This window comes from Lampetra planeri, chromosome 25 (assembly GCF_965212315.1).
Source record: "Lampetra planeri chromosome 25, kcLamPlan1.2.h2, whole genome shotgun sequence".
Classification (NCBI taxonomy): Eukaryota; Metazoa; Chordata; class Hyperoartia; order Petromyzontiformes; family Petromyzontidae; genus Lampetra; species Lampetra planeri.
In genome coordinates this window covers 8617801-8645134 of record NC_136131.1, presented here as the reverse complement: position 1 = coordinate 8645134, position 27334 = coordinate 8617801, and the positions used below count along the sequence as shown (strand labels likewise).

Genomic DNA, 27334 nt, shown 5'->3' with positions numbered 1-27334 from the left:
TGTGTTGTGTGGCTGGTGTGTGTGTGTGTGATGTGTGTCCGTGGTGTCTGTTGTGTGTGTTGTGTGGCTGGTGCGTGTGTGTGATGTGTGTTGGTGGTGTTGTGTGGGTGGTGTGTGTGTGTTATGTGTGGGTGGTGTATGTGGTGTGTGTTGTGTGGCTCGTGTGTGTGTGTGATGTTTGTGGGTGGTGTTGTGTGGGTGGTGTGTGTGTGTGATGTTTGTGGGTGGTGTCTGTTGTGTGTGTTGGGTGGCTGGTGTGGTGTGTGTGGTGTCTGTTGTGTGGGTTGTGTGGCTGGTGTGTGTGTGTGATGTGTGTGGGTGGTGTCTGTTGTGTGTGTTGTGTGGCTGGTGTGTGTGTGTGATGTGTGTCCGTGGTGTCTGTTGTGTGTGTTGTGTGGCTGGTGCGTGTGTGTGATGTGTGTGGGTGGTGTTGTGTGGGTGGTGTGTGTGTGTTATGTTTGGGTGGTGTATGTGGTGTGTGTTGTGTGGCTCGTGTGTGTGTGTGATGTTTGTGGGTGGTGTTGTGTGGGTGGTGTGTGTGTGTGATGTTTGTAGGTGGTGTCTGTTGTGTGTGTTGTGTGGCTGGTGTGGTGTGTGTGGTGTCTGTTGTGTGGGTTGTGTGGCTGGTGTGTGTGTGTGATGTGTGTGGGTGGTGTCTGTTGTGTGTGTTGTGTGGCTGGTGTGTGTGTGTGATGTGTGTCCGTGGTGTCTGTTGTGTGTGTTGTGTGGCTGGTGTGTGTGTGTGATGTTTGTGGGTGGTGTCTGTGTGGTGTGTATGGAAGGGTGGTGTGTGTGGTGGTTGCAATACTATGGATGACTGTGATAGCTCGGTTGTGTGTGTGGTTTGTGTGTGTGTGTGTTGGGAGTGTTGGGGCAGTGTGGGTGGTATCTGTGATGTTTGTGTGTGTGGTGTGTCTGTGTGGTTTGTGTGTGTGTGGTGTGTCTGTGTGGTGTGTGTGTGGTGTGTGTGGGGTGTCTGTGTGGTGTGTGTGGTGTGTCTGTGTGTGGTGTGTAGTGTGTCTGTGTGGTGTACGTGCCACACACACACGGTGTGTGTGTGTGTGGTGTGTGTGTGGTGTGTCTCGGTGTGTGTGGTGTGTGTGTGGTGTGTGTGGTGTGTGTGTGTGGTGTGTCTATGTGGAGTGTGTGGTGTGTCTGTGCGTGTGTGGTGTGTGTGTGGTGTGTCTGTGTGTGCGTGTGTGGTGTGTGTGTGTGGTGTGTGTGTGTGGTGTGTGTGGTGTGTCTGTGTGTGTGGTGTGTGGCGTGTGTGTGTGTGTGGTGTGTCTGTGTGTCTGGTGTAGTGAAATTGCCTATAAATTATCCTGCCTAGTCAAGTAGCAGCCTTCCTTTGCAGCAGCCCGTGCTGTGATTTTGTTGGTAATTTATATGTAAATGTGTGTGTGCGTGTCTATGTCGAGAGAGCGGCGGTGCAGTGGTTAGCGCACAACGCTCCGAACCAGGCCCACGGCTATAATCGGTGGCAGGTGGTATCACAACTTGTCCTGAGACTCCCCTAGGTTGACTCAGACTGAAATGAGTGCTTGGAAGACAAAGGCGGATGGGGCATTGTAATGGCCACACCACCCCATCGTACACCCTGGTGGCCTCAATAGGTGCTCGCTAACAGAGCACTTGCCCCAACAGTCTATTAAAAGGCTACACAGGGGACCTTTGTCTTTTTATGTACGTGTATGCTTTGTGTCTACTAGTGTGCGTATGTATTTGTCTGTAAGAAAGTTTATTTATGTACTTGCACAATATATCTGTGTGTCTGTATCTGTGTGTGTGTGGATGTGGGGAGTGGTAGCGTAACGCTCACGGCCAACACCGGTGACGATTATCTGAACTGGTCCTGGGACTACCCTTGGTCGACTCAGCCTAAAATGAGTACCTGGTGCGATGTGTAAACATCGCCACTGGGGAGACAAAGTCGGCCGGGCGTGGTGCTGGTCACCCACCCCCTCGTGTGCCGTACCGGCCTTCATAGGTGCTCGCCAACAGCACTTGCCCCAACAGTCTGTTCAGGATATACGGGGGATATTTGCCTTTGTGTAAATGTGTATGTTTGCGTGTACATATGTAGGTGTATGTAAGTGCTTGTGCATTCATGTGCATTCAGGTGTGTGCGCGTATGTGTCTGTCCGTGGATGTGTGTGTAAATTTCGATTTAAAGCTTTCGTGACTGCAGGGATTCATCTTCTTGGTTCTTTCGGTAAAGTCACGTAGAAGGGAAATAAAATAACAGCCCTGTTCTTCACCTGAGGACGGCTGCTTGCGTTGTGGCCGAAACGTCGTGAGAGTTGTATTTTATGATGTTTTTATTTTATTTTCATTTTTTATTATTTCCCTTCTACGTGACTTTACCGAAAGAACCAAGAAGATGTGTGTGCATTTACGTGCAAGTCCCATGTTTGTGCCCGCGTCTGTCCGTTTATGCGCATGTGCTCAAGTGCATTCGCCCGTATGTGTCCGTGTATGTTCTCACGCGTATGCAGCCGTGTGTGTGTGTCCGTCCGCGCGTGTGCATGCGTGTGAATTCACTTGTGTTTGTGACGTTTTATACGCTGTCGTATTATTAGTTTGTTCGATGATAATTAGTTCTCCGTCAATGCCTGCCACTACGCGATAGTGCAGCTCCCCACGGGCCTGCTGTGAATGGGAGGAATCTTCTCGTGGCTATCAGCGGCCGCAAGCCGTTGGTTGACAAGGTCAGAAAAAGAGCGATGGATTCAGGTGAAGAGGAAATCTCAAATCGGGGCTCGCAACGCCGGTGCAACGTGGGTTTTTATATCGCCGCGTCCTCAATGTAACCGCGCCTCGCAATGCTGGGCTCAAGCAGGGTGGTTATTTATGTCTAATATATAGAGAGAGAGAGATCGGGCCAGTGGGTCCTATCCAGAGGAGAAGGGGAAGCTGTTGAGTCTGGATTTCAACATGGGTACGGAGTCGACACCACGGATGGCTGGGGGGGGGGGGGAGTTTTGGACCGTGGGGGCAGCAAAGGGGAATGAGCGACCTCCCACCGAGCGACAACAACTGTGTAACACATCTTGTGTTCCTGGGTCGGCTTTCTGTGGAAGCCTCTATGACACGTGCCGCCGCTCGTTGTGCCCCCCCCCCCCGTTGTGCCCCCCCCCCCCCCACACCGGTGTCTCTGCCCCGCCGCTGACGACCTGCCTGTCCGGCTCAGTACCTGGGCTGCGTGGAGGTGGACGAGTCGCGGGGGATGCACGTGTGTGAGGAGGCCGTGAAGAGGCTCAAAGCGGTGAGTCGCGTGAATCGGGGGTTTTTCCGCGGAGCGTTGCGTGCGCCGTTTCGGAATGGGAATTGGGAATCTTTACCTGGGCTGGAAGAAATCCGATGAGCTGCTGAAGCTCTTTTGTTTCGACGGCACGAGGTGACCCTCGGCACCGCTATTCTGCCAGTAGGGGCATTTGCTGTTACGTTTTCAAATTTGGCCCCACTTGTTTTTAGAACGATGTTGTGGAATCTTTGACCGTGCGTATATAAAAAGTGTTTTTTAAAATAGATGTTTAATTATTTAAAATAAAACGTCCGTCTTCTCCTCAGACGGACAGGAAGAAAATCCGCGCCGGGCTGTGGGTCTCCGCTGACGGACTTCGAGTTGTGGACGATGCCACCAAGGTACCGGTCAACTCCTAATCCCTCGCGGTCATTACGACAACCATCAGTCGCCATGCATGCACGTGTAGTGGGTTCACAACAGAGGTCGCAACCGGGTACCCGATACCCGTACCCTACCCGATACCCGGCTACCCGGCGCACGACGCGACCCGCCCAGTGCGGGGAGGCCCCTCATCCAGCAGTGGATGGTGCACTGTTGTGTCACGGTCACCCACCTGCTGTGGGTGTTGCTGCTGCTGCTGCTCAGGACATGATTGTGGACCAGACGATTGAGAAGGTCTCCTTCTGCGCCCCGGACCGCAACTACGACAAAGCCTTCTCCTACATCTGCAGGGACGGCACGACGCGTCGCTGGATATGCCATTCCTTCATGGCCATCAAGGACTCGGTATGCATTCGTGAACTTATTCCTTCATTTATCCGTTCGTTTCGCCATTCATTCCTGTGGTACTTGTTCGTCAAATAGTTCGCCTCATTCATTCGTTCATTTCTCCAATCACGATTTCCTTCATTAATTAACTCGTCGGCGACCTGGTTGGTCATTCGGTGACCTCGTCGCTCCATCGTCGATGATCCCATTGGTCCATCTGTCACCTTGTCGGTCTGTCGGTTGGTGACCTCATTGGTCCATCTGTGACCTTGTCTGTCCATTGTCAGTGATCCCATTGGTCCATCTGTGACCTTGTCGGTCCATCGTTGGTGACCTCATTGGTCCATCCGTGACCTCGTCGCTCCATCGTCGATGATCCCATTGGTCCATCTGTGGCCTTGTCGGTCTGTCGTCGGTGACCTCGTCGGTCCAACGTCGGTGACCTCATTGGTCCATCCGTGACCTCGTCGCTTTGTCGGCGACCTCGTCGTTCCGCCCCCCCCCCCCCGCACGCACCCCGCAGGGCGAGCGGCTGAGCCACGCCGTGGGCTGCGCGTTCGCCGCATGCCTCGAGCGCAAGCAGCGGCGCGAGAAGGAGTGCGGCGTCACCGCCACCTTCGACGCCAACCGCACCAGCTTCACCCGCGAGGGCTCCTTCCGCGCCAACGCCGCCAACGCCGCCAACGCCGCTGGCGGCGCAGGCGGTGCCGGTAGCGCCGCGGCGGGCGACAGGCCCGGCGACGAGGTGGCGGGGACGACGACGACAACGACGATGATGATGGTGGCGGTGACGATGACCGGAGCCGCGACGCACGAGCGAGCGTCGAAGGGTGAGCGGGAGGGCGGGCGGGTGGGTGGTGGGTGGGTGATGGGTGGGTGGTGGGTGGTGGGTGATGGGTGGGTGGGTGGGTGGTGGGTGGGTGATGGGTGGGTGGTGGGTGGTGGGTGATGGGTGGGTGGGTGGGTGGTGGGTGGGTGGTGGGTGGGTGATGGGTGCGTGTGCTGCGCTACTAAACCGGCTACTTACCCGAGTTCGATTCCCGATGATGGCCACCAACGCCGATGACGATTATCTGGACCTGTCCCGGGTCTCCAATGGCATTTCTACTCTAGTGGAAGTGCCTTATGCCGTTAATCATCGTCACGTTCATCATTACAGCCTCACCCCTCGTCTCATCATCATCATCATCGTCACAGCCAACCATTGTCTAAGAAACCATCATCATCACAGTTTAGTAGTTTACGCCATGGTGTACGTGAGTGAGTGTGAGTCTCATCGCCACCACCGCCATCACCACCATCGCCCCCATCACCACCACCGTCATCGCCCCCACCGCCGTCACCATCGTCACCGTCGTCACGTCATCTCGACTCTGCCCCCCTGCCCTGCCCCCCCCCCCCCCCAGCGTCTCCCATCGAGAGAGCCATGGCAGCGATGTCGGAGGTCGGCAACTCGGGATCGGTGGTGGGAGGGCCGCCCCCCGCGTACCCCTCCCCCTCCTCCTCACCCTCCTCCTCCGCGGCCGGGCGCGGTGGCGGCGCGGCCCCAGCGGCGGTGGCCCCAGCGGCCCCAGCGGCGTGGACGCCGGGGGAACCGCCGCCCCCCCACGCCGGGGGCCACAACCCCCACGCCATCCCCCGCAAGCACGCGCCGCTAGAGCAGTTGGTGCGGCAGGTGAGAGGCGCGTGCACCTAGCCTGGCGCGCACGGGCCGCGGCGGCAGCGACGTCGCCAAGAGATCCGCGCTCGCGCCCGCTCACACGGTAACCGGTGATGGTTATCCGAACCGGTTTCTCAAGCTCCCCTAGGTCGTCCCGGCCTCAAATGAGCCGCCCGGTGCGGTGTGTAGTAAACATCGCCACTGGGGAGACAAAGGCGGCCGGGCGTGGTGCTGGCCACCCACCCCCCCTCGTGTGCCGTGCTGGCCTTCATAGGTGCTACTCGCTAAGAGCACTTGCCCCAAAGGTCTGTTAAGGCTACACGGGGGATCTTTGTCTTTGTGAGTGTGTCTGTGTGAGTGTGCACGTGTGTGCGTCATTATAGTTGACGCAGCGATTCGTGCGATCGTTGTTTGAATGGTTACGGGTGTCACCTCCATCGTCGTCATCAATGCCAGGAGATGGTGCTGGCTATGCACGTAGCTCTGCCTGTAATCCAGCACTGTGGAGGCGGCAGTGAGGGTTTCTGGATCGCACACACACACAGATGTTGGGAAACTCCCTTACCGTGGGTGTCGTGGAGGTGCCATGCTCACCAGAAGGCGGTACAGCAAGTGGACTAATTGCCGTCTGTTTAATCCATCTGGATGGGATAGAGTGTCACCACCTCGCACGCGTGAATTTTCTGTGGGTCCTCCGGTTTCCTCCCATCATTCATATATATATAGGATCGTAGAGCTTGGGCAATTGCTTGTAGCGCCAGCTCATTTCTTTAGAACTGCTTTTGTGTTTAGGTGTCTGATTAGCGCCATTGGCTACGTACGAAAAAAAGTTCAACATACATCATCACAGTTATCATCTTTATTATCATCGTCGTCATCAGACTTGCCACCCTCGCCATGGTCGCGAGCGATCAGGAATGAGCACTCACGTCCGCTGCCGATGCCGCGCTTGTGCAGGGCTCGTTCCGCGGGTTCCCCGCGCTGGCGCAGAAGACGTCTCCATTCAAGCGGCAGCTCTCGCTGCGCGTCAACGACCTCCCGAGCACGCGGCAGAGACACATGGACTTCCAGGGTGCGGCGCGCACGCACCCACCCATCCATCCACGCACCCACCCACGCATGCACCCACCCACGCATGCACTCATCCACGCACCCACCCATCCACGCACCCACGCATGCACCCACCCACGCGCGCACCCACCCATTCACCCACCCACGCACCCACCCACCCACGCACGCACCCATCCACCCACTCACCCACGCACCCACCCACACACGCACCCACCCACATACCCACACACGCACCCACCCACGTACCCACACACGCACCCACCCACGTACCCACACACGCACATATGCACCCACCCACGCACCTCGCGTGGAGGAGCTGTAACTGGTGGGGTATAGGACACTACCGACCACCCACCCCCACACGCCCGACACCCCATGCCCTTCCTCCCTAGCGGCGGGGCGCCGCCGTTCTCTCAACGCGATGGGCGGCTCGGCGAGGGGTTCCCCCGATTGTGTCGCTTTGTCCTGTGACCCCCGATCGTGCGGCCGGGGTCCAACTTGGGGACGGTGACGATACCCAAAAGGAAAAGCGGTGGGGGGGGGGAGGGGTGTGACGTTTGCATCGCGCCGTCGAGGTGACCGCCCGCTGCGCCGCCGTGTCGCGTGCAGACGAGCTGACGGAGCCCGAGTCCCCGTGCCAGGGTGACGCGGACGATGTGAGCGAGCTGTGCGGGCAGATGTCCGGAACGGGGCTGCTGGGGCGAGGTCACGACCTCCCCGCGGCATCCGGCTCCATGCAAGGTGAGGGTGAGTAGAGTGAGAGGGGGGAGGGGAAAATTATTGTGGTCATTGTTGCATTGCGATTGTAGATGTTCATCATGATTCTACAGTGGCAGGATATTTGGTGTTACCATCATCAGCAGCAGCAGCAGCAGCAAAATCAGTAGCAGCGTCGGCATGATCAGAATAGATTTACTGCGGTACACGCCCCGGCAAATAACAGCTGTCCCGTGCGTGCCACTCCCCCACCACAGCGCACCGCGACGGGCCGCCGTACCCGCTGCCCAGCACCGCCCGCGACAGCCTGGACCACCACCACCAGCGCGCCGTCTCGTGGGGGCCGTCGGCCTCCCTGCCCCACGAGGGCGCCGCCGTGGGGCAGCCCCGGCCGCACCACGCGCTGCCGTCGTCGCCGCCGCTGGGCCACCGGCGCACGGCATCCGAGGCCGAGCGCTGGCTCGACGAGGTCACCAAGGCCGTGGCGGCGCAGGCTCAGCCGGCTCCGCCGGGGGTCAATCCGTTTGGCGGGGTGGCGGCGCCGGTGCGCTCCCCGTACGCCTCGGCAGCTGCGCTCGCTCATAACGGCACGGTGCCGGCGGCTGGCGCTTACGGATCGGATCTAACGCCGGCGCAGATGGCCGCGAGCCTGTTCTCCCCGCAAGCTGTGTACGCCGTTGGCCCCGCCACGCCGTCCGCGCCATCGTCGGCGTCGTCGTCGCCGTCGTCGTCGGCAGCGCTAGCGGCGGCGGCGGCGGCCGCGTCGCTGCTCCAGCAGCAGCAGCTGCAGCAGCTGCAGCAGCTTTCGCCGCACCATCTCGCTCAGCAGCAGCATCAGCAGCACCTTCTTACTCACCTGCAGCAACAGCAGCAGCTGCAGCAGCAGCTGCAGCAGCAGCAGCTTCAGCAACAGCTGCAGCAGCAACAGCATCACCTTCTGACTCACCTGCAGCACCAGCAGCAACAGCTGCACCAGCAGCAGCAGCTGCGTCAACAGCAGCACTTGCAGCAGCAGCAGCACCTTCTACATCACGGACAGGCACCGGAGTCGCCGCAGCTTGGCGGGTCGCTGCCCCCTTCGCCGCTGCTCCAGCCGCGGTTGCACCAGGCTCATAACGGCGGCGCTCGGTCGCCGGCGCACAGCGAGCGCTCACCGGCGCACGGCGCGGCGTTCGAGGAGCGGTGGGCGTCAGCCGCGCCCGTCGCCGGGGCCGCCAACGCCGAAATCGGGGGCAAAATGTACCCGCCAGAACCCGGGCCGCCTTGCTCCCCGGCGACCACCAACCCGTTTCATCGGTGACCGCGACAGGAAAACGAAATCTGCCGAGCGGAAAGAGGGCCCGCGGCGTTCGCTCGGATGGGGGAGGAGGTGGCCGAGACGACAAGAGGGCCGTTTTCCGTGGGATCCGCCAGGTCGGGCGTGGCGCTTCGATAGGGCCGCCATGTCCCCGCGCCTGCGCGCGCGTGCAGTGTGCGAAAACGTCGGCAAGTGTCGTGGGAAGGAGGATGCGAAGAACGCCTTTGTCTCGGGCGTTTGCAGTATTTTTTTTAATCATCGTTATTATGATGGTTTTTGTTACGCAGCTGACAAAAACAACGGGGTATTTTAATTGTCGTGCCGGGAAGACTTAAAGATGTCTCCATCGAGAGGAGCATCCTGGGATAATCAGGACGGGTGGCGAACCCCATTCTTCAATGATAACTGGACGGCTTATTTTAGCGTGGGTGTTTGCGAGTCGTGTTGTGATGTCATTGGCTCCCCACGTTCGATTGGGCAAGCGGAGCCAGGTGACTGGAAGGGATGTGGCTCTTGTCCAGTCACATGATGTTCGCGACTGCCTTGTGATTGGCCGCCGATTCGAGTAAAAATGGCGGCCAGTGCACTCTTAGGTAGGAACCTAAGAATACCTGATGACGAAGACGCCGTGAGACCATCGGAAGAGTTAGAATCACAATGTGGGTGACCGTTCGGTCGGTCAGGCTCGCTTGGTCGTTGGCAACAGATAGATTCTAGAATCTCATCGAGGTGTTTCTTGAAGAGCCCCAGTGAGAATCGGCCACCACCACCGTCACGTGTCGCGTGGGCAGATGGTTCCAGACTCCCTCCCGGCCCTCTCTCCTGAACTTTCCCGCACACAGCGTCCCGCCCCTGGCCTCTGCTTCTCGTCTCTGTGTTGAGCGTCAGCTGTGTGTGCGTTGTAGCCCGACAGTGTGGGCAAGGCAACGTGCTGGGATTATTCTCTGCTTCTGTTTGTGCTCGTCGGCATCTTCAACGCGTATGCACGCACACACACAACTCAACTGGGCAGTGGTGGTGGATACTACGCATGCGACGGCCTGGAATCCGGCACAGGTCGCAGCGAGGGTTGGTGGATCACCGCGCAGACGCTGTGAGACTCAACTCCCTTCCAGTGGGCCTCGAAGAGCCGTACCCCTGGCTCGCCAGGAGAAGGCAGTTACGCGGCAGATATGTGGGCGAGAGTGTTCGATTGGCTTACAACAACTTTTGGAGAGGAAAAAAATACCGAAATGCTGAGTGAGTCATTGGACTCGGCGTGGCTAATTTTATTTTTGTGCAACTTCCTGCCACCGCGATGATTGCGCCACCGCGTAGCCGCTTATTGAATAGTTAATTACGATGACGATAATAAATGAAAGGTTCAGAATACATTTTATTTTATTTTTTTGTACGCTTTGCACAGGGTCACGTACGAGCCTCAAAGCTTCGGCTTTCGACGCCAAGACGGAAGAAGAAAACAAAAGATGTCTTTACTTGAACGATCGCGTCTCTTTCGCTATCCATTACGCGCGTCGGGCCGTGCCTCGCGTTGTTCGGCACGATGTCCGACGTTTCGCTCCACGTGCCGGGAGCTCCGTCAGGAGAGCTATGCAGCCGAGAGCGTGAAAACCAGCGCGGTAGAATGAACGCTTTCCTTCGTTTGCGCCGATGAAGTTTGGCAGTGAAGATGCGCCGAAGGCGGGAGGGGGAGCAGGAGGAAAAGGAGAAGGATTCAGCTGCTGGGAGGAAGGCGGCAGGAGGAGAGGATGAGTGAGTGAATGAGTGGTGATTGCGATGGATGCAGAGCCCCTCTTCTGGAATCAAACTCTCACTTGTGTCAGAGCTTCTTCACAGACGAGATTTTAACACGCAGCCCACGCTTCAAATCCACGCGGCCAAACAGGCTGAGCCGCCGGTTCGGTCTCCCCAGGATGCAGCTTGTGTGCGTGTGTGCAAACACGCGTCGTGAACTGTCGCATCGATGAATCGGGCACAGCAATCGCTCATGGTACCATGCGTCGAGTTGTACGCCATTAGAATTCTCTCTTCGTATGCATTTTGCTTGACCCGTGCAATCTCGGTGTTTAGTTTCCGCAAGCGGGTGTTGTTGGGTGGTTTTTTGTTGTTGTCACTTTACGCTTCACCCAGCAGTGGATTGATCACGGCTCACGATGCTCGATGCCGAGAGCCCCCTGGGCACCCTTCCACGGCGCAGTTTCAACTAACAAGGGTTCTGCCAAAGGACCCGTGCGTGGGCTCTCACATCCACGCTTCTGATCTCCCTCCATCCCATTCCTGGTCGATGCACGTACGCGCGTGCGTGCCTACGCGTGACAATTGATTGAGTCGGCGGTCCGTACCCCATCCTACGATCCCAGCGACCCGGGTTCGACTCCCGGACATGTAATGGGGAATTAGCATCGTTTTGGCAAGCGGTATTTGAAATCTGTGCTAGATCTCCCCTATGGCTGATTCAGCCTCAAATGAATATCTGCTTCTAGATTTGAAGCTTTCGTGACTGCAAGGATTCATACTCTTAGGTTTTTTCGGTAAAGTCACGTAGGTAAAAATTAAAATTATAAAATTTAAATAATAATAGAAATAAAATAATAAATCACCTCTTTACTTGATACAGCAATTTTGCTGTGACGGTTTCACCTGAAGACGGAAGCTTGTGTTGCCTCCAAAACGCCGCGATTTTTATTATTTTATTTATATTATTATTTGTATTATTTATTATTATTATTTATTTGTATTATTTATTTTTACCTACGTGACTTTACCGAAAAAACCTAAGAGTATGAACATCTGCTGCGGTGTGCTAAACATCGGCACTGGGGAGACAAAGGTGGTTGGGGCGCGGTGCTGGCCACACCACATTTTCGTGTGCCGCGCCAGCCTTAATAGGTGCTCGCTAACATCAAGTTTCCCGACAGGCTGTTGTGCTAAAAGGGGAAATATTGGCATGTATGTATTTTGCTGTATGTGCGTAGGTACGCGATACAAATCCAGGGTCTCCCCTAGGTCGACTCAGCCTAAAACGATGGCATTGTGCGGTGTGGTTTACGTTGGCCCTGCAGAAACAAAGGCGTGCATGGTACTGGCCCGCCACCCCGGTCGCGTGCCGTGCTGGCCTTAATAGGTGCTCGCAAACAGCACTATACAAATACGCGAGGGATAATTCGTCGTCTCTTTTCGCGTGCGTATGTATATAAGTTGCCGAGTGTATGTCGGTGTGTATGTACGTATTGGGGAACGGCGGTGCAGTGGTTAGCGCGCCGTGTCACGGACCCGGCGACCCGGGTTTGATTCCCTCTCACGACCGCCAACAGCGGCGTTTATTTGAACCGGTCCTGGGCCTCCCCTAGGTCGACTTGGCCTCAAAATGAGCACCCGCTGCGATGTGTAAACATCGCCACTGGGGAGACAAAGGCGGCCGGGCGTGTTGCCAGCCACCCACCCCCTCGTGTGCCGTGCCGGCCTCCATAGGTGCTGCTCGCTAACAGCACTTGCCCTCAAGAATCCGTTGTGTTGGAACAGACCAAAACGCGCTGCCTTTTAACGGGAAGCGATGGAAGGTGGCAGGGCATGTTCGCGAATGTCGCTCGTGACCGACGTATTTTCAGACTGCGCTTCATCACAGACGAACCCACTTCTTGGTCTTTCACGTGTACGTTTACATATGAATGTCCGGACAGCATATTTGTGTGTGTGTACGTATGTAAATATGTGCGTGTGTATAATACATGTGTATTGACCCAGCAATTGTGTCACGTGGTGGCTTTTCTCAGTCAAGTTGTGACCAGGCGGGTACCAAGTGGGAATGTTCAAGTCCTGGTGTTGAACCTATTCGTCCTGCAGCCAGTCACACAAAGACAAAGATCCCCCCGTGTAGCCTTAACAGACTGTAGGGGCAAGTGCTGTTAGCAAGCACCTATGAAGGCCGGAACGATATACGAGGTGGGTGGCCAGCACCACGCCCGACCGCCTTTGTCTCCCCAGTGACGATGTTTACACACCACACCAGGTACTCATTTGAGGCTGAGTCGACCTAGGGGAGGCCCAGGATCGGTTCAGATAATCGTCACTGGTGTTGGCCGTGAGCGGGAATCGAACCCGGATCGCAGGGTTCATAGCGTAGCGCGCTAACCGCTACACCACCGCTCCCCCAAACGCACGAACTCTCACAATCAGACGCCTCGCACACTCATCCTCACACTGAGACACACACTCTCACAAACAGACACACTCACTCCGTCATGGTTTGCCGTCGCACGCACCGGCACATCTACACAACTGGTCGTGGTTTGTAGCTCCGGGTTCCATAGTTTACAAACTCCGCTCCGGGTTTTCCCAGTCTCAGGTGCGTTCCTTGAGTAAAGGGAATGCCGCAGGTGGCCGGGTGGCTCCGAGGTCAGAGGTCAAGAGACACTGAACTGGCACCGCTGAGATCCTGGGCAGTTTGTCAACGTCCTTCGTGATTTTGTCTCCGGATCTAGCGGCCGCGTGGGATGAGGACATGATGCAGATGTAGGAGCGATTCCAGAGTTGTACAAAGCATTCTGAATCGGCCTACAGCACTCCATGTGAAACTTCGTAACATGCCTGGTGACATTAATCGACGGGGCTTTGGAAGCTCTGTGTAGCGTCATCTAGCGACTTGCTCGCGTCCGTCGAACGCAGTGTTCTTCAGTGCAAGGTACGCGGGTCACTGGCGGCCCCCACCGACAATACAGAAACAGTGAAAACACCCCCATGATCTTCTTGGTTCTTTCGGTAAAGTCACGTAGAAGGGAAGTAATAAAATTATAAAATAAAACATAATAAAATATTATTATGTTTTATTTATAATAAAACATAATAATATTTTATTATTTCCCTTCTACGTGACTTTACCGAAAGAACCAAGAAGATGAATCCCTGCAGTCACGAACGCTTTAAATTGAAATGTAACCCCCATGATCATCGTGCTGCTGTCAAACCCCAATAGTTTCAAATGTGTGGTGGCCCTGACAATGATGATCGGCGAAAGTGGGCCCCCCCTCTGCAAATGAGTGAAGAACACTGGTCGAGCGACTATTCACTTGGAGGAGTGGGTAGCTTTGATCCTGGCTACCAATCCGGCATTCAGCTGCCCAACTGTGATGGGTGACCCGGCTGAGACCACCAACTCGCTGTCACTTGAGTACCCGGGTCAATCACGGGCAGCGGCTAAAACCCAGATTGGAACCCAGGTCCCGCAGTGGTGCAGGCGTTGGTCGACCTCTTGATAGATCTTGATTTGAAGCTTTCGTGACTGCAGGAATGCATACTCTTTGGTTCTTTCGGTCACGTTGAAAAATTAACCCATAAAAACAAAGTTTTTCACTATAAATCCTTTATATGCGTGGCGGCTAGAGTCCTCTCGTCCTCTGGCTTGAGATGGCTGCCACCTATGGGTCAGATGATTGCCTGCCACCATTAAGCAATTGGTAATTAAATATAATTATTTTTTTCCTAAAATGTTGAAAATTTTGGAAAAAATAAATTGTCATGCACAACGAGTCTGTGTGCAAAATGTCAGCTCGATTGGATCACGGGAAGTGGGTTAAAAAACGACCGAAAGATTTGCACGGTCGTAAGCACGCAAGCAAGTGAACTTAATATGAAGGATTTCAAAAGCATGGTCAGCAAACCACGCTTTCCCAGCTGATGACGGACGCTTGTGTTGCGCCTGAAACGTCGTGATTTATTTTATTTTATACCTACGTGACTTTACCGAAACTCTTGATATATTTTTTTCGAAGGGAATGTTACACGCGCAGGTAAGTGTGTAATTTCATTCCCATTGTGGTGAACATTCCAAGCGATGTGCGTGTCTTCTTCACGGTTTAGTACAATTTACATTTAGACGTACACGAACACAAATCCTGTGACGACGACGCGATATCATTTCACGACACGGGTCATTGCCAGTTGTGTGTTTTTTTCCTCACGCTTTAATCGACATATCCGGTGCGTATGAAAGCAATTGATAATTGTTCATTCATGAGCACTGAAGAAGAAAAAGAAACATGCCTTTTGGCGTCATCTGGTCCAACACCAATGGAGATTAGGCTCTAAGAAAAGCTGTCTCGGGTGTGTACCAATCAACTTCAAGGACAGTGCATATCATTATCATTATCAGAGTTGTTTCTTTTTGTTTGCATTTTGACTGCTTGTGTTGTGGTTATTGCAAACATGATCCCTTGTATAAAGGTGTCAGTTTTTGTACCAGTTGAAAGGGTAAAAACCTATTACTATAAAAAAGCTAACTATTTTTCTTTTACCAGGTAAGGCCCACTGAGTTATATTTTAGCAGTATTTCAGAAGCCATCTGGCCATCACAAATGATAGCTCTTACAAAGTGGCTTATCGTCATGTGGAAATTTATAGCAGCCAAATACTCGAAACGCACGGTTGATTCTAAATGTTGAGGTAAAAAACCGGAGGACCCGGAGAAAAATCCACTCGACCTACGGGGAGAATCACTGGCAAACTCCAAATATACAACAGGCTTCGCGGGGGTCAGGATCGTACCCACGACCTCCTGTATACCAGGCGAGGTAGGTAACATCTTGCCACTGCTTGCACCCAGCGATCCCTACGTGAGTGCCGGTAGGGGCTGATCAAAGAAGGCGTCGATCATCGGGATCTCCTCCGCGTGGGTCCTCACCAGGCCTCGTCCCGCCCCTCGCTGCTCCGTGCCTTCGCCCTGCCCGTATCGTCTCGTCCTCATCCTCTTCCTCCTCCTCCTCCTGCTCGTCATCGTCGTAGCCCTCCTCATCGCATCGTGCTTACTTGTCCAGGAGTCCAGCTCGCTGTCATCGGAGCTTTGGAGTTCACGGATCGGGACGCCGTGGAGTCTGACCCCTGTGACCTCTGGTTCATCTGGGACCCGGGTCACGAGGCCTGTGGTGTGTGTGTGTGGAGTTCACGCAAGTTAGTTCGCATGAGTTGTTTCGCGCAAGATGACCGAGCACCATCACCGCTGGGACGCGCCACACCACCGTTTGTCAGGAGCGGTGGCACAGTGGTTAGAGCACTGTGCTTCGAACCCGGCGAATTGAGTTTGATTCCTACTCACGACCAACAACACCAATGACGATTTATCTGAACAGGTCTTGGGCCTCCTCCAGGTTGACTCGGCCTCAAATAAGTATCCGGTGTGGTGTGTAAACATCGCCACTGGGGAGACAGAGGTCAGGCGTGATGCTGGCCACCCACCCCCTTAATGTGCCGTGCCGGCCTGCATAGGTGCTAATGGCTAACAGCACTTGCACAAAAAGTTAAATGGGGGAATCTTTGTCATACTCCACGAATAAGGCACGTCTTATAAAACTACCGTTACTTTCAGAATTATCTCCATAGAACGATCTGTTTGTGCACTTTGCGAATGTAACAATGGCTGTGAGGCTGCCCGGCTTACGGTTATCCCTCCGAGTCGGTTAACCAGAGGCCTTCTGAGTCTCAAGACACACTCAGAGGGTGTTTCTGCTCACCGCCGAGATTGGAGACGGGGCCGCGTTGACCCTGCCTGCTCGGGGCCTCGTGTGGCGTCGAGCTCGGGGCCGAGGGCAGCGGCTCCTCCTGAAGTCGCTGTGGAGAAATTTTGATGGGACGCACGAGGAATAAACCATCAAGCGAGATTACGGTCATCCTCGCAGAGGCTTTTAGCTCAGCCATCGAACAAAGGCAATCACTGCATCACGCGCTTTCGGGTGCGCCTCCGCAGCCGTCTGGAACGCTGTTCATTTCCTTTATTAGACATCCACTGGAGCTAAGCACTTTCAAATCATCAAAATTTTATACTCGGTTTTTCAGAATTACTTTTTGTGTTTAATTTGTTGTCCTTCCCCTGCAACTCCGTTGCCTACATACTGCGCGAAAGAAGTTCAAGATACATACAGGCACACCATGACACAGAAACCGATTACTTAAATCAGGGGTCCTCAAACTTTTTAAACAGGGGGCCAGTTCACTGTCCCTCAGACCGTTGGAGGGCCGTACTATAGTTAAAAAAACTATGAACAAATTCCTATGCACACTGCATATATCTTATTTTGAAGTGAAGAAACAAAACGGGAACAAATACAATATTTAAAATGAAGAACAAGTAAAGTTAAATCAACAAACTTGCCAGTATTTCAATGGGAACTATGGGTCTGCTTTTGGCTAATGAGATGGTCAATGTCCGGTTCCATATTTGTCACTGATAGTCGTAACAAGTGATGCAAGTGTGCATCCGTTAGTCTAGATCTGGTTGGAGATTTCAAATGTTTCATTCTGGAAAAAGTCTGTTCACAGACATAAGTGCTGCCAAAGATGGTTGCCATTTTGAGTGCATGGTTCCTGAGATGAGGATATGTCTCAGAGGGGAGAGATGCATAGAAATTATGAAGGCTGCTTGACTTGAATGCGTCTTTCAGAGAGTCACAATTCTGCAGTTCAGCCAGTTCCATTTGGTAAATTGTATCCACATTTTCAATGTCAATAGAAAATGGGTTACGGAAAAGCTGTATGTCCTGTTCATGGAGATGAAGCAATTTTTCCAGTGAATCCACACATGTTTTGTTTGGGAATTGCAACCAATGGTTTTTCCGCTAACAGATTTTGAGTTGTGGGGAGATGGCAGAAGTTTTCCTCCTTAACTTGTTTGATGAGGAGGCCTAATTTTACTTCAAATGCTTTGACATGTGATTGCATATCACAGAGGAGCTTCCCCTTTCCTTGAAGTTGCACATTGAAACTGTTGAGTAGCTCTGTTACATCTGTCAGAAAGGCAAGGTGCCATTTCCATTCTGCATCATTGAGCTCTGGTACTTCTTTGTTTTTTGAAAGCAGAAAACTGTAATCTGTGGAAGTAAGTCATAGAAACGTTTCAAAACTCTCCCTCGACTCAGCCAACGGACTTCTGTGTGGTACAGAACATCTTCATAGTCAACATTTAGTTCAGACAGAAATTCCTGAAATTGTCTGTGGTTTAGTGCATGAGCTCTAATGAAGTTAACACAAGATACCACAATTTTCATAACAGAGTCCCACTTCAGTGATTTACTACACAGCGCTTGTTGGTGGATGAGGCAGTGTATGGCTATTGGATGAGAATGGTTATGTTTGTCCATCTCTTGGTTAATGCGAGCAATTACTCCTTTCTTAGACCCCACCATGCTAGGAGCACCATCAGTTGTCACACTGGCTAGTTTAGCCCAATTCAGCTCCAAACCATTCACAGTTTGGCAAACCTTTTCATAGATATCCTCTCCTGTAGTTGTTCCTTTGATGCTTTGCAGTGCAGCAAGCTCTTCTGTGACTTCGAAATAGTCATTCGTCCCACGAATAAAAATTAGAAGTTGTGCAGAATCACGAACATCATTGCTTTCGTCGAGTGCCAAGGAAAAATAGGAAAGTTTTTTTGTGGAGTTTTGCAAATGCTGATGCAAATTGTCTCCCATTTCTTCAATCCTCCGTGTAATTGTAGGTCCTGAAAGACTCACTGTACTAAATAAATCGGCCTTCTCTGGACACACCTCTTTGGCAACAGAAAGAAGGCATTCTTTAACAAATTCTCCCTCCACGAATGGTCTGCCAGTGCACGCTATTAGCTTGGCAACTTGAAAACTTGCTCGCAGTGATGAAATATTTAGCTGCTTCTGCTTCACAAAAGTATTTTGCTGAGTTGTTAATGTATTTTTCAGTTTTAATATTTTATCTTTTCTCACTTCTCCGACCAAACAATCATATTTATCTTTATGTTGAGTTTCATAGTGTTGATGTAAATTGTATTCTTTGAACACAGACACTATATTCTGGCATATCAGACACACAGCTCTTTCCTTGTACTGCATGAAAAAGTAATCATAAGTCCACTGTTCGTTGAATATCCTACACTCCGAGTCAATTTTTCTCTTTCTTGACATCATTGTTTCCTAGGGAGTCAAAATTGCTATTAGTAAAATACCAATATATATACAGTGCTACAAAAACAATATACCAGCAATAACTTTGCCCACACAGAGACATACAGACTGCACTGCCCATCAATGCAGTCTGATTGGGGGAACTCCGCTTTTACCCCAGGCTCACACTGGTGCGGGTGCCATTAAAAAGTTAATTACACCTGCAGTTTTGTTCACAGATCGCAGTATATCCCCAGCACACAGGAATATCACTGGGAGTGGAGCCGAGGGGCAAGTGAGGGAGCTGAGGGAGGGAGAGCCTTTTAAGCGCAGCCAGGGGAGGGCTGGCAGCCTTAGACCTGGGGGGCAAGTCCAGTCAATTGGCCCATTGAACCATTCACCAGCGCAGCCCAATGAGTGCCCACCGCCGCAGCTCAATCAGTGCCCACCGCCGCAGCGCAATCAGTACTCACCAGCGCAGCCAAATCAGTGCTCGCCACCGCAGCCCAATCAGTGCCCACCACCGCAGCCCAATGAGTGCTCACAAGCGCAGCCCAATTAGTGCTCACCAGCGCAGCCCAATCAGTGCCCACCACCGCAGCCCAATGAGTGCTCACAAGCGCAGCCCAATTAGTGCTCACCAGCGCAGCCCAATCAGTGCCCACCACCGCAGCCCAATTAGTGCTCACCAGCGCAGCCCAATTAGTGCTCACAAGCGCAGCCCAATTAGTGACCATGGGCCGGATAAATGTCCTCGGCGGGCCGCATGTGGCCCGCGGGCCGTAGTTTGAGGACCCCTGACTTAAATGATCAGATATTCCATCTGTATCAGTTACGTTCCTAAGAGGTGTGACGACGAATACTTAAACGATGTAAATCAAGGGCAGTGATGTAAATGTGGAGTCGAGGCGACGCAAATCAGGTAGTGGTATTAATAATGAAGTGATGATGTATATTCTTGGTTCTTTCAGTAGTCACGTAGAAGGGAAATAATAAAATAAAATATATCGAAACAAAAATTTTCACGTTTCCACTGCAACACAAGCAATCGTCATCAGGTGTGAAATCCACAGCAAGAAAATTTCACACCTGATGATTGCTCGTGTTGCAGTCGAAACGTCGTGAGAATTTTATTGTTTAAATTTATTATTATTTTATTATCTCCCTTCTACGTGACTTTACCGAAAGAACCAATAAGATGAATCCCTGCAGTCACGAAAGCTTTAAATCAAAAGTGATGATGTATTTCGAAAACGACAAAAGGGGGAGACGTAAATCAGGGGAATTACTGTACTTCATCGGATATGCCATATAGTGAAGTTATGCATATATAATCTTAAAGTTGTACGTAGGTCACAACCTATACGGTACAACGCAAAAGAGAATCTGTTATTGCAATCCAAGGCAGGTTTGATTTCATCCCCCGCGTGGCAGTTGCAACAATGGGGCCAATTGTTTCTGAATCTCTCCGCCTCTGTCCACCCAGCAGCACGAATCGGTAGACGTACAACAGTCCGTCGACGGGTGGGGTAAAGCGTGGGTATTAATTCTAGATTTGAAGCTTTCGTGACTGCAAGGATTCATATTCTTAGGTTTTTTCGGTAAAGTCACGTAGGTAAAAAAATGTAAACTAATAAAAGTAAAATAAAAAATAAAATAAAAATCACGACGTTTCGGAGGCAACACAAGCTTCCGTCTTCAGGTCGTGATTTTTATTTCATTTTTTATTTAACTTTTATTAATTGTAATTTTTTACCTACGTGACTTTACCGAAAAAACCGAAGACTAAAAAAGCGTGGGTACTCCCACACCTCTTCTGCAACCACTTCCGGTTTCTCCAGCCTCAATTTATACGCGACCGCAATCAATCATGACCCTAGCCCCGGTCAACAGGAAGTGATGCTTTCGATTTAAAGCTTTCGTGACTGCAAGGATTCATCTTCTTGTTTCTTTCGGTAAAGTCACGTAGAATGGAAATAATAAAATAATAAAAATAAAACATAATAAAATAATTCTCACGACGTTTCGGCCACAACGCAAGCAGCCGTCCTCAGGTGAAGAACAGGTCTGTCGAGAAGAACAGGTCTGTCGAGAAGACAGGCCTGTTCTCCACCTGAGGACGGCTGCTTGCATTGTGGCCGAAACGTCGTGAGAATTATTTTATTATGTTTTATTATTTTATTATTTCAATTCTACGTGACTTTACCGAAAGAACCAAGAAGAGGAAGTGATGCACCAAACAGGAAATGGCGTCGTCACCGGAAGGCGAGAACAGTTCATTGCTCGGGAAGCGTCTCAAATCGAAAACAGTGGCCGATTGTTGTTGTTGTTTATTACCTGGACGAGGCGAGGCGGGTGAGCGTGAATGATGCTGCTGCTGCAAGCTTTTGTGGAGGTTTCGCCATCCGGAGCAATCGCTACCACTGCATTTGCTCACAAAGACAAACAGAAAGAGAGAATATCGCTGCAGATTGTTAAACGAGAGACGAGAAGACAGACAGGCAGACCAAGTCTTTGATGGAGTCTCATTGATAGACCGGCCTCTGATGGAGTGGCTCGTCAATGACGGATAGACCGGTTTTTGACGAGGTCTCCGATGGTGTGTCGACGAGACAAGATTGACAAACTGGGTCTCTGGTGGAGTGTCTAGGCCAGGGGTAGGAAACCTGTGGATCTTTAAGGACCGTCTTGTATTCACATGCATTGCAGCTCTTGAAATATTTAAAAAAAATTGTTACCGAATTCGAAACAAATTGACTCTTTCGGTAATGCCACGTGGATAGAACACATAATAAAAATAATATCAATATCACGAAGTTGCTATCGCAACACAAGCAATCGTCATCAGGTGAAAAAATATAGCGGCAGAGCTGCTGAGAATATATGGTGGGAGCGCTGCTAAGGCAGGGAGGGAGTTATGAAGGGTTTATCCAAAGATCCAAATGATATTAATTCCTGCAGTCACGAAAGCTTTAAGTCAAATTGACTCTTGTTTGTTATTTTGGTTGCCCGCCCCCTGGGCGAGGCAATAGACTGAAAGACAAACACATAAATAGACACATTCTTGTTTCTTTCGGTAAATTCACGTAGAAGGGAAATAATAAAATAATAATAAAAACGCACTTTTTTCTAAATTTTCTTGCTGTGGGTTTCACACCTGATGATGATTGCTTGTGTTGCAATCGAAACGTCGTGAGAATCTTATTGTAAAATTTGTATTAGTTTATTATTTCCCTTCTACGTGACTACCGAAAGAACCAAGAATATAGATCCCTGCAGTCACGAAAGCTTTAAATCGAAACATAAATAGACACCCACATTCATAGACACCTCACCACGCACACAGACTTTTGGGACAAGTGACATAAGCGAGCGTCTCCCCACACCAGATACTCGTTTGAGGCTGAGTCGACTTAGGAGAGACACGCACGCCACACAAGCTCTCGCTCACCTGCACCAAAGCTTCGCGGGAGCAGTCGGGGCAAAGATGGCAGAGTTCGGGGGCCCGCGTGTCGCGTGGTTTCCTCCATCCCTCGGGGAGCCCTGACCCTGGGCAGCTCGGCTCGGGGGTCCCCGGCCGGTACCCCAGGAGGTCCCCACGCCGCTGAGACCCCGGTCGGCCGGACCCCCACGGCGGTGGCGGCGTGGCCGGGCGAAAAGGGGACGCGGGTGCGTTCGAAGGGTCCCGTTTTGGGGGTCGTCGCGGGGTCCCCAGTCGCTGCCGCTGGGGGGAGTTGGGAAACGGCGATGCGACGGACCCTGGTTCGGGGGTTCGAGCTTCCTGCTCCCATTTCACCTCTGGTCCATCCACCTCCCGTCCTCCGCTCAACCCGCAACTCAATCCTCTGTCCGTGCCTCGATTGGCGAGATACACACAGAGGGCCTTCAGCCTCCCACGACCGAATTGATCCCCGAAGCCCGCCGCCTATAATTCACTCTCTAGTCCACCTCCACTCAACCCTCGGTGAGGAGCTCTCGTGGCGATAGCGAGACGAGATGAGGAGGAGAGGCTTCCTCGCCGGACCTCGTGGAGACCCCGAGGTCAAGCTGGGGAACGGGGAGTGGTACATCGTGAGCGGTGTTACTGGCAGCAGCAGTATCATCATCGTCACCGTCATCATCATTGATCTCCGTTGAAAATCATGTTTGAAGGCGTATATGTGTCACCCGCAGCATCGTGATAAACAAACAAACTAAATACAACGCACCGTCTGCTCCGTCGTGGAGGTGCAAGATCCAGTGACGTCGTTTGCAAGAGCAGGCCATCGTGCACCGCCAGCGTCATGGTCCAAGTTTAACAAAAATTGCATCGCAAATGACCCCATACTTGATTGGAAACCACGTAACAAACCATCGCCTCCCCAGTCCACCCCACCACACTCTGCCTAGTTGTAAAAACTTGACAGGACCCTCCTGAAAAGGTGTCATGAGACTCAGGGTTTCCTTTGTAAATCAGCGTAATCATAATAGTACCAACAAGACCAATCAATCATGCTGCTGCCATCATCTTGTATGATCGTCATCACAACTGGTAGCTATTCACGACTCTTGTATCATTACTCTTGCTGCAACATCATCACTCGTATCAAGATCACAGAGTTGTTGTTTTACCAGGTAAGATGCCTCACAGAAGCGACCTGGCAATCACAAATGATAGCTCAACTAAGTGGCTTATCGTGTCGAAATTTATGGCGGTCAAATACTCTAAACGCGTGTTTGTAAATGTGGAGGGGAAAATCGGAGGACCCGGAGAAAAATCTCCGCGCCCACGGGGAGAGAGAGACACCGCAAAGTCCAAATAGCAAGCGTCAGGGTTGGGATTGAACCCACGACCAGACGAGGGAGTTAACACCTCGCCACCGTGACAATGGCATACGCAATGGTGTACTTACTGGTGTACCATCAACCCCCATCTCCAACAGGCCGATGCGCACATCGTGGGAAACTAAAGACACGAGCCACAGTGGTGCGATTGTGGTCATGCAGCCAAAACTCCGGACAGCACAGGACGCCCACTGCTAGTCTGCGTTCCTTCAGCAGAGTAGGAGGCAGAGGTGGGACAAAGTCATTGTTATGCAAGTCCAAGTCGAGTCGCAAGTCATCAAATTCATGACTCGAGTCTGACTCGAGTCCAAGTCACATGACTCGAGTCCACATCTCATAGGTGGGACAAAGTCATTGTTATGCAAGTCCAAGTCGAGTCGCAAGTCATCAAATTCATGACTCGAGTCTGACTCGAGTCCAAGTCACATGACTCGAGTCCACATCTCATAGGTGGGACAAAGTCATTGTTATGCAAGTCCAAGTCGAGTCGCAAGTCATCAAATTCATGACTCGAGTCTGACTCGAGTCCAAGTCACATGACTCGAGTCCACATCTCATAGGTGGGACAAAGTCATTGTTATGCAAGTCCAAGTCGAGTCGCAAGTCATCAAATTCATGACTCGAGTCTGACTCGAGTCCAAGTCACATGACTCGAGTCCACATCTCATAGGTGGGACAAAGTCATTGTTATGCAAGTCCAAGTCGAGTCGCAAGTCATCAAATTCATGACTCGAGTCTGACTCGAGTCCAAGTCACATGACTCGAGTCCACACCTCTGGTAGGAGGAACATCAACGCGACACGAACTCTTTCCTGAAGCCCTCTCGTCACGGCCAGCAGCAAGACCTCGACATTTAGCCCCTGAACAGACGGTGTTGCCATCGTGCGCAATAATATGATGTTACAGTTAGAATCAGAATCTTTATTACGGTGGAAAGCTTTTGCCGCTCATCTACAGCTTAGTTCCCTCCATTCACTCTCCCCCCTCTTCATGTCCCTTTGAGACCAAAACACAGAGTTTACTTTCACCTGCGCCCACCTTCGATTAGCTCCGCATCCAATGGCCTTGTCCTTCCCCCGCACCTCCGATGAGCACGGTTGGTTACGTACGGTGCGAAAGAAGTTCAACATACATACACACAGAGACCCATAGACTCACACAGAGACCCACATACTCACACAGACTCACACAGAGAACCACAGACTCACATAGACACCCACATACTCACACAGACCCACAGACTCACACAGAGACCCACAGACTCACACAGAAACCCACAAACTCACACAGAGACCCACAGACTCACACAGAGACCCATAGACTCACACAGAGACCCACATACTCACACAGACTCACACAGAGAACCACAGACTCACATAGACACCCACATACTCACACAGACCCACAGACTCACACAGAGACCCACAGACTCACACAGAAACCCATAGACTCACACAGAGACCCACATACACAGACTCACACACAGACCCACAGACTCACACAGAGACCCACAGACTCACACAGAAACCCACAAACTCACACAGAGACCCACAGACTCACACAGAGACCCACAGACTCACACAGAGACCCACAAACTCACAGAGTCCCATAGACTCACAGAAACCCATAGACTCACACAGAGACCCACAGACTCACACGGAGACCAATAGACTCACACAGAGACCCACAGACTCACACAGAGACCCATAGTTTGTTCCTCTTCCCCCGCACCTCCGATTATCACGATGGGCTACGAACGATGCGCCAGAAAGTTTAAACGCGTCACCTGGTACGGTACGCATTCGTGTGTGTGTGTGTGACCATGTGCATTTGTATGTGTGTGAGTGTGCACAGCATACATGAGCATTCTTACCATGAAGCTCGCTTGATTGACCCTCGGGAGAGGTGCTAGTTACGGTTGGATATCCGTCTGGAGAGAGAGAACGACCGCTCACCGTGCGTGGAGATGCGAAAGGGCGCAACGCACGCGGCTCCAGTGCCAAAGGCAAATTAATGATTTCCTAAATTCCACGCGGGGTTATTACAGTCGCTCTTGGCGGAACCGATCCTGCAAACCAACCCCCAACTCCACACATGACTGAGAATGCAGAGACAAAGATCGACACCCCCCCACCGCCCCCCGGTACAGCCGAACAGATTGTTGGGTGCAGGTGCTGTTAGCGAGCACCTATGAAGGCCGGTCACGGTGGCGCACGAGAGGGGGCGGGTGGCTTGCACCACGCCCGGCCGCCTTTGTCTCCCCCCAGTGGCGATGTTTACACACCGCACCGGGTACTCATTTGAGGCTGAGTCGATCTAGGGGAGGCCCATGACCGGTTCAGATAATCGTCACCGGTGTTGGCCGTGAGCGGGAATTGAACTCGGGTGGCCGGGTGCGTTGCGTAGCGCGCTAACCGCTGCACCACCGCTCCACACGACACATTAATACACAAACACGCACCAACATACTCAAAGGTTATTCATTAACGAATGTTCCAATATTCACACGAAGCAAACCAAAGCAGCTCTTATACTGGCAGGAACCTCCTGGTTACACCAACCCACAGGGGATTATTGTGTCCGTCCGTCCGTCGTGCAGGGAGGGGCTGGGTGGGGAGGGGCTGGGTGGGGAGGGGCTGGGTGGGGAGGGGAGGGAGGGGCTGGTGGGGAGGGGAGGATGGGGAGGGGCTGGGTGGGGAGGGTGGGGTGGGGAGGGAGGGGCTGGGTGGGGAGGGTGGGGCTGGCTGGGGGGTGGGGAGGGGAGGGGCTGGGTGGGTGGGGAGGGTGGGGCTGGGTGGGGAGGGGAGGAAGGGGTGGGGCTGGGTGGGAAGGGGCTGGTCACCCCGTGGTGCCCTTATAAAACTCAACGTTTAACCTACTCACGCCGGCTTGTACCCGCCTTCACAGTCGGGCATATTTGCGAAATACACCACGCCGCCGTTGACCCTGGCCATTGACCGAGCAACCCAACGTTGCTACCAGCTCACTCCGCAGCACGAATGTTTACACGTTGGGCCGTACCATTGTGCGTGGGAGCCAGGAGGAGGCGCTGTGGTTGATGAGGAATTGGAGCCAGGGGTTGGTAACCTGGGGCTCTGGACCCGCATGCGGCTCTTTAAAGGGCTTCTTCTTGACGTCTCGTATTCACCACACAGTGCATTGGTGCAGCTCTTGAAATATTTAGTTTTTTTACCGAATTATATATTTTTTAAAATGTCTCTTATTCTTATTTTCGTTTGCTCACCCCTGGAATTAGGTCAATGTTAAATGTACCATACCTGTCAACCCCTTATCAGTGCCCTACCTTAAGGGTTTGCATACCAATTCAGACCTTATTGGTCACCCCGTTCCTCTTATAAATCTCAACGTTCATCCTACAAAATCCCATCACGAGGGGTTAACACAAACAAATACACAACAACTTTTTGTTTCCCCTATCGAAACGGCTGTACGCCGTATGGACCTCAAAACTCAATTTCCTCGTACAATACATACGGGGGTTAAACCGTACGGGGTTTGGCAGCTCTGCTGTACGATATTAAACATCTTCGTGGTTCTTTCGGTAAAGTCACGTAGAAGGGAAATAATAAAATAATTAAAATAAACATTATAAAATACAATTCTCACAATTTGTATTTTATCATGTTTTATTTTACAATTCTCACAATTTGTAATTTAGAATGTTTTATGTTTATAATTTTATTATTTCCCTTCTACGTGACTTTACCGAAAGAACCAAGAAGATGAATCCCTGCATTCACGAAAGCTTTAAATCGAGATATTAAACATCACCAGCATGCCCATATAAGGAGAGACCGACATCACGCGTGACGTCACCGTCGCGAGGGAAA

The 27334-nt window shown here is 52.0% G+C and overlaps 2 protein-coding genes across 6 annotated transcripts in view; one reads left to right on the top strand and one right to left on the bottom strand.

The window, feature by feature from the left end:
* Nucleotides 1-12507, top strand: part of LOC144727406 (numb-like protein) — a 41711-nt gene extending 29204 nt beyond the window's left edge. Inside the window, exons 4-11 of one of the 2 annotated variants that reach the window (XM_078606204.1) lie at nucleotides 3191-3265; nucleotides 3571-3645; nucleotides 3893-4033; nucleotides 4539-4845; nucleotides 5422-5690; nucleotides 6633-6747; nucleotides 7356-7487; nucleotides 7721-12507. In XM_078606204.1, the coding sequence (XP_078462330.1) occupies nucleotides 3191-3265; nucleotides 3571-3645; nucleotides 3893-4033; nucleotides 4539-4845; nucleotides 5422-5690; nucleotides 6633-6747; nucleotides 7356-7487; nucleotides 7721-8763 (2157 nt within the window). In that variant the 3' untranslated portion in view covers nucleotides 8764-12507. Of the gene's footprint in view, nucleotides 1-3190; nucleotides 3266-3570; nucleotides 3646-3892; nucleotides 4034-4538; nucleotides 4846-5421; nucleotides 5691-6632; nucleotides 6748-7355; nucleotides 7494-7720 lie in introns of both variants that reach the window. The other variant, XM_078606203.1, reaches the window with a different exon arrangement.
* Nucleotides 12508-14690: 2183 nt separating this feature from the next.
* Nucleotides 14691-25474, bottom strand: LOC144727404 (uncharacterized). Of its 4 annotated transcripts, none has more exons than XR_013587378.1 (5): nucleotides 25357-25474; nucleotides 22111-22706; nucleotides 20997-21123; nucleotides 16263-16359; nucleotides 14691-15672 (listed from the first exon to the last, which is right to left on the bottom strand). XR_013587378.1 is itself a non-coding variant. In XM_078606198.1 (5 exons), the coding sequence occupies exons 2-5, from the start codon at nucleotides 22448-22450 to the stop codon at nucleotides 15365-15367; spliced, it is 840 nt and encodes a 279-aa protein (XP_078462324.1). In that variant the 5' UTR covers nucleotides 22451-22706; nucleotides 25357-25474; the 3' UTR covers nucleotides 14691-15364. The 4 variants fall into 4 exon arrangements, 2 of the variants coding, with proteins under 2 accessions (XP_078462324.1, XP_078462326.1); XR_013587379.1 differs by having other exon boundaries at nucleotides 16263-18689; nucleotides 20997-21082; XM_078606198.1 differs by having other exon boundaries at nucleotides 20997-21091.
* Nucleotides 25475-27334: the final 1860 nt, after the last annotated feature.